Below are 14,220 nucleotides of genomic sequence, written 5' to 3' on the forward strand. Positions count from 1 at the left end.
GAGAAGCTCGCGGCGCGTTCGCTCTACAGGTGGGGGCAGCGACATAAGTACGAGACGGTCCTAAGAAAAGTCTCCATTCTGATAGCTGATCGCGATTCACGGAGTCGGTGAAAAATCTTTTAAAACGCGGCCAAACCGACATCTTTGAAAAAGAAACAAAAAAAGATAAACAAAAGAGAGATCGTTTTGATGTGTTACACTTGACCGGGATTAAAATTCGTTCGATGCACAAGACGGATGGGGTCGTGGTCGTTAGCGTTGGTGATCATTCACGGGTGCAGCGAGTGCGGTTTTAAGTAGTTCTTTCGAGAGACACTGGCGAGAGTTCCACCATTCTGTGTTCTGGGAATCCTGTTCTTCGAAAGATAAACGAGGTGGGTACCGTGAGCAAACTCTCCGTGGTTGTAATTACTCGACGCGATACGGCGTGAATACGTCGAAGGACTCGCCAAGGCAGGCCAATGAGTGTTTCGTTTACGTAAGTCGAAACCCGAAGATGATTTTTCATCAAAACGGAGGGAACATCTTCGAGTTTTCTCTAATATGAAATATCGAGGAACGACTGATTCTATATGGGCAGTTGTCCTTTACGTTAACGCGCAATAGTATTCTTCATTTAGATTCGATTCTTTTTGCAGAATGCGATTAATTTTAATTATCGATTTAGAAGATACGAGAGAACTATCAGTTGTACCGATGTGCGCGGCATGTAATTATTGTGGGAACGCACGTTTACTCACGTTTAATATACCATTTAATTCCAACTTCCATTTCGATATGAATATACAACAAGCAACGGGGTATTACCGTGTATAACCGTGTATACCGTGTATATACACAGTCTATAACCGTGAAAGCTAAAGAAACGTAATAATTCGAGAAATCTGATTCTTTATGTATCGTGTTGCTTAAATATTCAATTTATAATAGATATCAGAGAAATTCTATATCGGAATTTAGATTTTAATTATTTTTATAAGAGCACGATGTCGTGTGAAATGAAAGCTACCGTAAGATTAATAAAAACGATAATAAAGAAGGCCAAAGAAGAATTGGACAATCGTCCAATACGAAACTGACGAGCAGCATCGACGTAAAATTTGCAAAAATTTTATTACTTTAATTTTCTGACTGAAATTTAAATAAAATATGCCGTTGTAACGTGCTATTGTACATTTTTTTGTGTAATATTTCTGGTTACATAATTGATTCAAAGTAAATTTCTGGAATTATATTAACGCGACTAACTATGTATGAAGCCATAATAGTGATATATGTAGAATAAAATAGAATAATGGTTTGAGAATTGAATGCAAAAAAATTCTTTACCACGATGTCGTAACGCGTTCTCATCCGATTTTTCGTTTGTTGAATTTCTTCCTCGACGATACATCTGCAAAGACTACTTTGTTAGTTCGGATTTTGTAGACAATAAAAACGGAGAGGAGAACCTCGCCGCGAGTAACCACGGTGTGCGCGCTCGTCTAATCGGACTCGGAAGATCATTGAATCGTTGTTTAATGCAATTTTACCACGATTGTTATCCATCCGTTCCGTTAAAGTTGCCGCGATTATCAAAAGTCAACGCCGAGTTCGCTCAGCTCGAGCCGCATACGAACCCATAGTTCCGGAAAAAATGATTTATCGAAGACGATTTAGAATTTTTAAATGTAACTAATTTATATAGAGATGTCACGAATCTGGTATTAAACGAAAGAGGAGACGGATACAGGAATTCTAATATTATTGGAACAATCAGCGCGATAAAATGGAAATGAACAATTTTTGATTGGTTACTTTTTCTTCAACAATGCTGGAAGAATGATATCTAGCTGATCCTCTTTGCATCTATCTTCAAGCAATCAGTCTACTATGTATAATATATGGTATAATGCATATAGCTTCCGAATGATATTCCAAGTTTACAGAGTGCATGTACAATATGACAGATATGTTTGAAATAATCAAAATTCAAGTTGAAACTTGGAAGATCTTTCTATGATTACATATATAAGATCGTTTTTTTAAGCAGATTAAAATTTTCTTATGGATACGTTTGTACGTGTAAGTACCCAAGTCAATAATAGGATTTTTACCTCTAAGAAACTTTTCGAAGATTTCCGCGAGTCTATCAATTAAAAATGTTTTAATCCAGACTATTTTCTGCTTCCTGTTGTAAAAATTATTTATTCTCACATACAGATTTAAATAATAGAAGAAAATAAGAAATTATCGTATTTTCCTTTACTGCCAGAAAATGAATTCCTCTTATCTGACTACCAGATCAAATTTTTGCTCCCGAAACCCAGTGATCTCTTTTTTAATACCTTTTATTATCGTCTTGCTCCGGTTTTGGTCTACGTGCTCTACGTGGAATTTTATGAACGACATTAACGGCGAGATAATGTGAGCCACTTCACTTATACATATAACTGTCGGACACCGTTTTCAGGAAACGTTTCTTCCATAAAACGCACGCATGTTAGACCGGTACAAAAGTTCATTCAGATTCCGTCGCTTCTGCTGCAGCCGTGTTACTCGAGAAACGATGCCGATTCTATTATAATATATGGATTTCCATGTCACAAGGGGATGCTTCTTTCTTTTGCGCTACTTACGCGTCGGTATCCACAGTTGTCAGGGAGAATTAGTTGATCGATGAATGCGTCAAAATCGAACGATAATCAGGTAAGATTAGAACTACGGGAATCGAGAAAAATTACCAAATATAAATGTATACATGAATGGAGACATAGTGTACTAAAATCATCCAGGGAATTTTTTACGTTGAATATTACCTACATAATTTAAGGACACGTGTTCTACATATTAAGCTAAATTGGAGATAGCGTAATGGTTCAGGTTAAACTTCGAGTTTTTTTTAATAATCAAGGTATTAAATATTTAATACATTTTTATTAATAAAAAGTACATATCTCGAGTGTTCATTTTTAAGAAAGACTATTCTCAATTATTCATCTACTGTCGTCGAGATACTTTGGAAATATGTAGAACCTAAATCTACAATACTACATGTTTTATATGTATAATATAACCAGTCTTGCATTCAAGAAATAATAGAAAAATCTTCAGATGATACTCGATAGAAATTTTTAGTTCGCTCCGTGTCTTCGATTGCGTGTATAATATATTTAACAATTTCTTTACCCAAGTAGATAACCGTATGAGACATTCCGATATGATATGCTCGTAACGATTCGTTTCGTGCACTTAGCACACCGCGGAATAGGTAACCGTGAACCCGTCGAACTCGGACTTAACACTTTCACCCCTGTAATTTTATGTATATCTAAACGACATCCATGTATTGCGCTCATAGAGCACTGTGCAAAATTATGCAACTCGTTGTACGAATCTGTTTAGCTTCTACTCTCGAGGTTTGTAGAAATTTTCGGGAGAAATCTCGAGTAAGAAGGTGTTTCGCTTGATATAATTCGATGCAACCCAATTCCAGATGCGAACCGTAACTAAACTGAACGTCGCGTCGTTTGCGTCCTCGTCTGTAATTTGTTCAGTGGAACGAATTTCGAACAGAAGATCTGTTTGGTATACGCGTAGCCACCGGCAACAGACAAAATATTGTTGATTTACATTTAGTAACGAAATGTTAAATTTTTCGTTTGCATGTATAATATGACAGATATGTTTGAAATAATCAAAATTCAAGTTGAAACTTGGAAGATCTTTCTATGATTACATATATAAGATCATTTTTTTAAGCAGATTAAAATTTTCTTATGGATACGTTTGTACGTGTAAGTACCCAAGACTTCCCAAGAAACTAAGAGGAAAAGGAAGCAATGGTCGATGAAAAGAGTAACCATTAAAAAAATGATCGAGTTTGGTGATAATAAAGATAATCGAAGTAGAAAGTAACTGGGTTGTCAAATGAATATACGATGATGCAAAATTTTTAAAAATTATTCAAACAGATTGTACGCGACGATCACGATCTTTATCACCGCTACTAATTGGTATTCCGATACTGACAAACACCGTGAACGTTATTCAAGCACCGAGTATGCCATGGGAAAGTCGCGAAGAATTTCGTTGACTAGACAATCGACACCTCAGGAGCATACCATATTTCTAAGCCGGACAAAACGTTATTCCCGTCCCGTAAAATTTTATAGCGCTACCTCCATCCAATTTCTAAAGTATATTTCAAATATTTACAACGACATTCCCATTCCCATTCCTATTCCTACATGCTTGGGAAACTAGTGTATTAATATTTAGCGTAGAAATGATCGTTTCGATCGAGAATTCAGATTAAATTTCACATCTACTACCTCTGTTCACTTTTATTAAACGTGTGCAAGATAAAAATTGCATTCGATCACCACTATTTTTCATGAAAAGGATGAATACCGCAATGTTAGCGCAATGTACCATATATCATATCATCTTGGTAAAGCTAAATAGTCTTACTACTAGATCTCCTCATTTTACAATATTTTTATCTACGTATATTATATAACTACTGTTAAATAAAAAGGATAGATAGACAGATTCGATCTGCCAATAATATAAGCATGACCAACATACGGTCCGCAGACAATTTTTCAATATTAGTATTTAACTCCTAGTATATGTTTGAAAAAAGATACCGTTATAAAGAATGAAAACTTTTTGTGCTCATCTGTACTCGATATGATCTGTTTAATGTTTAATTTTAATATTTCGTCAAGCCCGAGAAATCATTTTTTTTCCGATTCAGCCCAGGGACAAAAGCATTTGGCCATGTCTGGCCTGTACTTATCATAAACATACTAATTTAAATTATTTCTACTAACCGAAGAAGAGAACATGACTCAATTTCCTGGATGATAGTTAGAATAATCCTTTTCGTTGAAACGTGGCCACGAATGGGAAAATGATGTCTCGCGTAAGAAAAGAATAAAATCGAAACGTAGCGAACAGAATCAATTGTAATCGCGGAAATCGATCGGGTTTCGCCGAATCGTTGGATCAGGAACAGGTGAAAATTCCATTGCGGATTCCATCGCTTACGCGGTGAATAAAATCGTACGCTTGTTTCTTACCTCCGAAGCGTATGGTTCGTGAACCGGTTGACAATGGGATAACCGCCGCGTGGCGGACAATTTTCGCACGCCCGTAGCCTAACAACACATCCGACCGGTTTCAAATTTCACTTCCCAGTGGCTCTGAATACAAATCGTCGAAGAAGGAAGGAAAGGGGCGGAAGGTGGAGGCGATCGATTTCTCGAAAAAGAGAAGCTGCGAATGAATCTTCGACACGAATACGTGAATCTAACTCGGTTTAGATGTAATATTATAGTATCGTTCGAGATATAAGCTCGACCCAGGAAGAACATGCCATTTCTCAATCTTTTTTATATATGTATAGTAGTTTCGAGCTAAGGAGATAACGATACGCACCGGGTATAATGAATCCAAAAAGTTAAAGATACGGCACGATTCGACAGAATTTTTGTGCGAATTGTCGTAACGCTGGGTCTGCGCAGCATGACATTGTCTCCGTGTTCGTCTCAGAACTGTTGAAACGAGTCGTCGCAGCGTTGTTTCTCTCCATTGATGTACATACATACATACATACATACATACATATATAACTTCGGTTTGGATTCGACAAGAGTTATGCTCCTAATTGAGAAGCTATCATTCGAGTAGCTAATCGTATTAGAAAAAAAATAAAGAAAAAGTAGCGGCATGCCTGGTTCGACATTCATTGAAAAGACACCCCTGTTCTTACCGAAACCGCTTATTTGCGTGAAATCGACTTAACAACGAGATTAGACACGACGATTTTTAATGGGCATGACGACTTTTTATGACGATCCCTAATTCGCGTGTAAATTGTAACATCGATAGAAATCCACGTTGATTACTAACTTACCATATATTTCTCTCTTTCAATGAGTATAATGTTTACATCGATTTCATAGTTTTCACAGAAATTTACGCGGAGCGCTAAATATCGGGGAAAAACCTATAGGTTGCTAATTTCACCGTAAAGAGCGTTACAACCCTTTCGCTATTTTGGAATTACGTGTCGGAATACTATTACTGAATTGAATACCATATCAGGTGTACAATTTCTTAATAAACCTATCTTTAATTCAACATTAAAAGAAATAATAGACATAATAATCCTAATTTGCTTCTTTCATCATTGTTTCTATAATATATTATAGATAACACACATTTTCAAACAGTTAAAAAGTGTCATGCAATAAGAATCAAGTATATCGCGTATGTAAATACATATATAAATACGTATACTTTTGTTTTATAGCAATTATAATACATCTATAGCAGCAAAAGGGATCAATAATAATGTAAAAACTCAACTGACGATTTTAATCGTTGTTACTCTATTCTTTGATTTATTAAATTCCGACGCTGCGTATAACTTAGACATATTATAAAAATGTGTCGTGCCTCCAATCTCGAATTGAAATCGAATTAAAGCTATTACCGAATATTCAACTGCTTCGAACAGTGAAGATCAATTAATTTTTTGGACTTGTTATAGTTGTACTATACAATCATTATAAACGGTGATAATTTGAATACAAAAGTTTACGGTTGTATGGAGCAGTATTTTCAGTATTCTCTCTCTCTCTTTCTCTTAAATACAAAATTGAATTTCGAGAAGAATAGTTTGGAAATCAGATAGAGTCTCTCGGAAATCCATGTGTCCCATAGTTACCTGTGATTAACGACAAGAAAGGGGGACATTGTACGAAGTTAGAATACCTTGACTCACATATGATTAGGATATCTCACAGGAATCTATTCGCAGTCTTCTCGTGGCTGCAGGTGCAATTATGTGAAAGTCTAGCAAACTCGCTCGTTAGAGAAGACATCCATGTGCTACCGCCGTCGACATCACACTGATATATCGATGATACCGAATTTAGTTGTTTCGTACCACAAATACGTTTCCAACCCCGTTAACATGTTACTTCTAATCCTTTTTAATTTTCTTTCTACTCATTATTTTTATTGTTTATTTATTTTATTGTAACAGATAAATGGCAAGTGTTTATCTTACGAATACCGATAACTCTGTTTCCCAGTAGTTGATTTCATTAATATCTAGTTGCCAATTAGTATTTATTATTCGGTACGCTAACCGTTCCATTATTCTACTATAGAATATTTTATTATAGTTGAAGGCGGGGAAGAACCTTTTGAGCTGAATAGTTTTAGACGCAAAGACGTTGTTGTAACACGTGCTCGTATCTTTTCGAGCACAGTATGAATCAGACTATGAAAAATTCTGGTCTGTCAGTGCTCGATTATATACCCATGCAGCATATACGCTGTGCGAATATTAAGGCTGTGCAGTAGGGAAGTCAGCACCGTAAAATTGGATAATTAGGGATGCTTGAGCGGACTAACAGGGATCGATCGCGATCTGGGAAATATTAAAAGAGCGTAAAATATTTGCATAAAATATTGCCTTAATTCTCGTCTAGTATCTAATGTGATTTCTGCATTTCGCGCGTGTCCATAATGATCATATCTTATTTTGTATTCTTGTTATTGGTAGAAATCAATCAATTTAACCCATTCATTGCCAACTACCAAGACTGCCGACTACGAGATATCTCGTAGCTTGCGCTACAATTTTTGATTAATTGCAATTGGTCAGGGAATAAGTTTATAGCTGTTTGAGTTAGGAATTATTAGAAAGGGTGATCTGTAAATGCCATTTCAGTAATATATTTATAAGTTAGTATTAATAGATTTTATGAAATTTCATGTCTTCCTTAAAATAGAACCTTGGCACCCAGAGCAAGACGCTTTAAATTTGTCTGGCAGTGAATGGGTTAGTTTTGAACAACCTTTATGTTGTAGCATACTTCTCTTACGGCATGCTTTCGATGAAATTATCACACGGATAGAAATAAAAGAGTTATGTAAAACGATATACCAAGTTTAACCCTCAAGTATCATTACAAAGCTTACGTGTCTAATGGCAACGCGCACGTTTAACCGTGCACAGTAGTTTTCGCGACCATTTCATTTGATAATGAAAATCCTGGCAATCAATCACGTGGCCAGCATCAGAAAAAGTCAGTGGAGGTCTCGAACTCGTTACATACCATATGTTTTTCACCAACTGCGTACCTCCATCAGTTCGATGCGATGTCGAAATCGTGGAAAGAAATGGCTTGGTTTCCACTTCAATGATTGCACTCGCAATGCTTTAACTTACAATTATTCAGTTCAACAATGCGTCGAGTTTGTCATTATTTCCCCATTAATCTCTCCCTCTTCAAAGTACGAGGAAAGAAATGTATCAAATGCTTTAAAAATATTATAAATCAAATCCTATGTACACGTAGACGAATTTGAAGTGACGCGATGACAACACCTGTATATTAATGATTGAAGGGAAAGTGGAGAATCGTTGACATTACATTTCAAATTTCTTCTTCGGTCAATCGTATTATATCAAATTAAATTCACTGAGAAAAAGTATGAATAAACAGCGATTAAATTACGTACGCACGACCAAAACGATTTGTCCATTATCCCATAACTTTCTATTCAATATATCGAAGCTTAAAAATCTTACTTACATGTTTCGAATAATTAAAATAATACCAAGAGCTAACGGGGCAGCGAATTCTACGCCTCGTTGAAGACCCATCATCCCGCAAGATTCCTGATGTCTCGTCTCGTCTTTCCTGCCACAAGCTGGCTTATAACACCATTTCTCACAAAGGTACCCATAAAAACAGATATACATATGTATACGTACCAAACGTTTAATTTCGGCAAGGTAATCATTTTTTCGTTTCGTCCAGTGATGCGATGATACACGCATTTTGATACGCGACGATGCAACGATTGCTGCTCACGTTGATACGTTGATACTATCTGAGACGATATAAGGATAAGCAAAATATGAATATCCACCTTTAAATCATGTATCCATTTTGTTACTTACCTTTGCATCGAATCATCGTTGCGTGTCAACGTAAATGGCAATTGTTGCACCGTACGCAATGGTGATACGATTTAAGGACACGGAACAAGTGGATAGCTTACTTTAAGGTATTCTCCCTTTTCGGTCGTGCTCTATTGGCAGTATGGTCTTCTTATCCGTTACAATTTTGCAATATATGTAAATTAAGAGACAAATTGTGGAGAGTGAAATGTTTTTGGGACAAGGACTAACTGAAATTGTCGTGCAAAATCTATTATTATAGAATGATAGAAATCTGCTGCAGCAAATCTCTTCGTCGAAATATATCAAGGGAAACAAGTGCAATAAGACCACATGCTGGTAACGCAAGTTTCTGCATGTCGGTAACTTGACTGCATCACGCTCAAAGGGAAGCATTATGGTCCGTTTACTTTACTTTACTGACAGTGGTTTAGTTCAGGTAAAACAAAACCCACATCGATAATAACAAGGTATCGTGTAACAATCAACCGGTGCTTAATTAGAACGCTGATGGATCGCAATTATCCTCTAAATCGATCAGATACACACTGATTATATTAATTACAATGTGAAAATTGTCGAAAAGATTGCATCATAATCGAATGCCCTGATTCAAGCCAACTTACGCAGGCTTGAGCTTCGTTTTAATTACTCCACGATCTCTTTTGGTATGCAAAATGAAACTGAATCAACTCCAGGCGTTTAATATGAGGATACGAGTAAAATATTTTACTTGATCACCAAAAACCGATATTGCGATTAAATAACGTTTTCAATTAGGAAACGTTTACCTGTCACTAAAACATTCCGAATGCATATGCTATAACAGAAAACAGTAATTAATGATAAACAATCGGCCATAAAGCAATTAGGGTTGCAATTACACGTATCGCCAACACAACAGGTAAGCGGTGTAATATGAATTACAAAATCTAATAAACGAATTACAGTCTGCATATTACGTCCGGAGATGAGAAATCAACAATTTTATGAGCCGCTTTCAATTACCATTCCTGGTGTCTTCGTTTTCCACCGTTGGCTCGCAGCATCGCTGCGCGACACGACAGAAGAAACCTAGACGCGGAAAATGTTCACGCGCAAAGGCTGAATGCCGCATCTACCTATGTAATCCCTTTCTTTCCTCTTTCCTTCTTATTCTATGTTTTCGCATATGCTATCACCGGGACACGTGATTTATTCAACGTCGCTGAGAAGGATAATAGCCGGTGCCTGTAACGAGGACGAATCGCACCACCCGTAGGGTGGCAAGCGAGCTCTGCTTTCGTTCACTCGTTAATGATACACTCGTCTCGAGAGCTGCTATCAATTACACGTTTCTTACTTGCCATTTACATCTATACTCTTATTTTTATATAGTTAATATTAATTTCACAGACACCACTGTAATTCTCATTTCTGAGCTTTCTGTTTCTTCGGAATGGAATGTTTCAAATCAAAACATTTCTAAAAATACTGAAACGTTCACTCAGTAATATTAAGAAATAATTGTATAGGTATTTCGAACGAAATTATATTAGAAACAAACCTTTACCTACTCGTGGTTTATTCATTTTTACGCTATAATTCCAAATGACTGATTAAACCCGAGGAATTACAAGTAATTCTATGGTACGCGTACGTCCGTTCGTTAAGAAGAAAAGAACGCGAAGCTAGTTTTGAAAAAGCGAATAATGAAGTATCAATTTCAGTGATGTTTTTCGATTCTATTATTATTTATCGTCACACTATTCTTTACATACATATGTGTAATATATGTGTAATAGGCACTCCTGGCTCAAGGTGAAAAAATGAAATTTCTTTCGTTTCTTCCAGTCATCATGAGAAGCTCGCTGGTTTTATTGCTCTCCATCGTAGCGTCAGTCGCAGCAACACCACTTCAAGACACTCTGAACGGTCGATTGTTCCCGCGGGACAAGGATGCGTTTCCAGTTTCCACGGAAACGGAGATTGTCACCGGCAAGGACGCGACGAATCAGCCGGCAAAAAAGCAATCAGAGAAGGCCGACGGTGGAACGAAAGATTCGAAAGGCTTGACGCTAGTATCGCTCGGTGGCCACGATGAACAGGCGGGAAACAAGTACGACGCTCCTCGTTCGCCGAAGCCGTTCAACGAAGCCAGAGATAAAATAACCAAGAGGACTCGAAAGCACAAAGCCATTTTCATCAATCACCCAATCGTCGAGCAGCCACCGTTCTCCAACGCAGCTTACGTCCTCGAAGACAGCATGGAAGACGATTCGGACATCGTCGGAAGGACCAGAGCCAATCTGAATCGATTCCAAGAGAGCGACATATTTTACATACGACTGCCACCGGCGCCCTACATGTTCGTCCCAGGATTCGGCTACATCTCGCAACCGCCCACCTACTCGACCGCCAGTCTCAGGCCTCACACTCCGTACGCGAGACCCGGAAAACCGAAACCAGCCAACCCGTTCATCAACCTGCCCATCGATTTTGTGAGCAATGGGAAACCGACCTCCGTCTATCACTGGCAGAAGAAGACGAACAAGAAACCGACCGACAGCCCAATCACCAATTTAGACAGCTTGTCGGCGGACTTTGTGAACAACGGTAAGCCAACGTCGATCTATCAGTGGCAGGCCAATTTAAAGCCGATCAACAAACCGGACGATTTCGTGAACAATCTGGACAAAGGACCGTACGTGTTCAACGGCAAGCTTGCCAGCTTTTTCCTCCTGAAATCGGACGGGACACCGTTGCCGCGTCAGCCTATCCTGTATCCGGACTACCAGCAACACGATTCTTATTACCGAAGCCGATGAAGGGAACGAGCGTCCTCGAAACCTAGGAATTGCCGGCTCGTTTGTTAGATTATGATGGATTCGAAACAAAGATGAAGAGAGGGGCTCGCAGAGAGAGAGAGAGAGAGAGAGAGAGGGAGAGGGAGAGAGAGAGAGAGAGAGAGAGAGAGAGAGAGAGAGAGAGAGAGAGAGAGAAACCGATCGATTCGTGGTTCTCGTCTGAATTGGTCATTACCGCCCTTTATTGCGTAATGTGCGCAACCTTAGAAGTAACCGTGAGGAGATTCGGACGATGTGATTCGTAATGTGAAACACAGGATTTTATAAACTCGATAGAAATGTTGCCTCGATTAAGTAGTAATCGATCGTTGCCCAGTTACAGAGAGATGATCGTTGAAAGAGATCGATCGTGTAAAGTGATCGATAGCAAAGGACAAAATTGTACATTGTATTTTTAACTTTTCAAGTACGCCGTACGAAATGAGTAGAATGTGAAACAACACGATGCCAACCAAAGCAACAACCGTGAACATCTTAATTGAAACGTATCATTACTAATCGGCTAATCGTACGAGACCCACTTTTAAATGTACAATTCCTATTTATGAAGTATCAGTATTTGTATGTTAATTAATTAACAAATTCGTAAAAGCTTAACGAGTAGCTATGCGAGGAATGAGCAAATATTGCTACGAAAACGCGGCGATTATTTGCTCAAACAGTAGCATACTTTAATATTTAATTATCCATTCTGTCTCATGCTTGAATAAAAGATATACATGTAAGATCCTGTACATAATTATATATGATTATATACTTATTTATTTACTTGTAAAACTGTATATTTATATATTTTCCTATTGGAGGTTCTCTACGTTATAATTGCCGTTTTCCTGCTATGCATTTTCTTTTACTTTTCTGCCTAAGAAATCGAAACCGTTAGTATTTTTCCCAAAATCCTTACCAAACCGGGCGCTGACTCCTCCCTTCAACAAGAAATACGTGTTTCACGTGTTCCCCCCTCTGGCGTAACATAAATATTGACTCGGGACGCGAGTCTGCTCGGAGATTATATCCTGGCTGGTTACGAGACTACTTCTGCGATCTATGCTACTTGTTCAAACCGATTTAATTCAGAGATCACCGGCTAACACCACACCCAGACACCGTGAAAGGAGTTTACTTACTTGCAATTACTTGAAATTTCATTTTAAACTCGTGATTCTCTCAGTTGAAATTCTCAACAAAAAATTCAAACTTACTCTCGTGCAATAAAATCATTTAAATAAACGTATCGTTATATTAGCTTGTAATGTATGATGATGCATCAATTTACTATCATTGAGGTATATTATCAGTAAATTAAGCCATTTAAATCTAAGTTTTATAAATTGTTAGTTTTTCTTAAATTTTTGTAAGTGTTATTATTGAGAAGACCGACGTCCAGAGGGGCGTTGGCTACAAGTGATTGCTAGCAAAATATAAATGCATTTGGTACGATAAACACGTATTCACAATGAATCCTTCTGCAATACAATTAATAACTCATTGCGTACTCATTGGCTGCCGCAACTTTTGAAACTGTGTTGTGAAAGATTCGAGTATATAATATTTAGTATTTATTATAATTTATGCGCAGCCTTTCTAATTAACGAACTTTACTTTTAGCATAGGTTAACTTGAAGCGACACGAAAGAAAAGAGAATGAATGAAAAACATACAAACGGAATTTTCATATACCACCAACATGATAATATACAAATTGTACATGCACGAAATTCCTATCTTTTTCTATATTCGGAGTGTCAACGACTCGACACGTTGTTCTGTCACTGACTATTAACTTACTTACTACATACGACTTAAAACGATTGTTAAGCGAAGGAAGGCAAATATTCTGCCATTTTAAACTACACTACGAAAACGTATAACGTATTTCGAAGCAGGGAATTCATTGTTGCCTGATACTATCGCAAATGTGTCTGTAACGGGTTCAGAGTGGTTCTCATACGAACTCGCGCAACGAAATTGAAGAACGAAGAATGAATTAAAACTTGGCAGATTAAATCACTTACCAAACAGTAGTTTAATCGAGAGATACTAACCAACACCGACTCTCTCACCTTCTTAACGGATACATGCACACCAGCCAACGCATACTTAGTAAGTACAAAGTACTATAAATACTTTTATTATACTACACTGAATGCCATTGGTTCGATACAGTTGAGCTTCCTCCTATAACATACACGGTATAAGAATATAAAAAATGTCCGCTACTTTCGCGCTCCTGCAATTCGTTAGTAGAAAAAAAGCAGTAAAAAATCGTTGCGCGGGTACACATAGAAAAGGCATGTACATCTCGTCGAGGAAGAGTAATATTGTCCAGTCTTTCGTAAAAATTTCGCTCGTCGTTGATCGTCGTTGAGCTGATACCTTCTGTAAAACAATTGCGCCATGACG

General features: G+C 37.6%; 1 protein-coding gene across 1 annotated transcript; it reads left to right on the forward strand.

The window, feature by feature from the left end:
• Positions 1–215: 215 nt before the first annotated feature.
• On the forward strand, positions 216–11,778 carry LOC143432214 (uncharacterized). The gene is made up of 2 exons (XM_076908983.1): positions 216–374; positions 10,805–11,778. The coding sequence occupies exon 2, from the start codon at positions 10,810–10,812 to the stop codon at positions 11,776–11,778; it is 969 nt and encodes a 322-aa protein (XP_076765098.1). The 5' UTR covers positions 216–374; positions 10,805–10,809.
• Positions 11,779–14,220: the final 2,442 nt, after the last annotated feature.

Source organism: Xylocopa sonorina, unplaced genomic scaffold (assembly GCF_050948175.1).
Source record: "Xylocopa sonorina isolate GNS202 unplaced genomic scaffold, iyXylSono1_principal scaffold0059, whole genome shotgun sequence".
In the NCBI taxonomy this organism is placed as follows: Eukaryota; Metazoa; Arthropoda; class Insecta; order Hymenoptera; family Apidae; genus Xylocopa; species Xylocopa sonorina.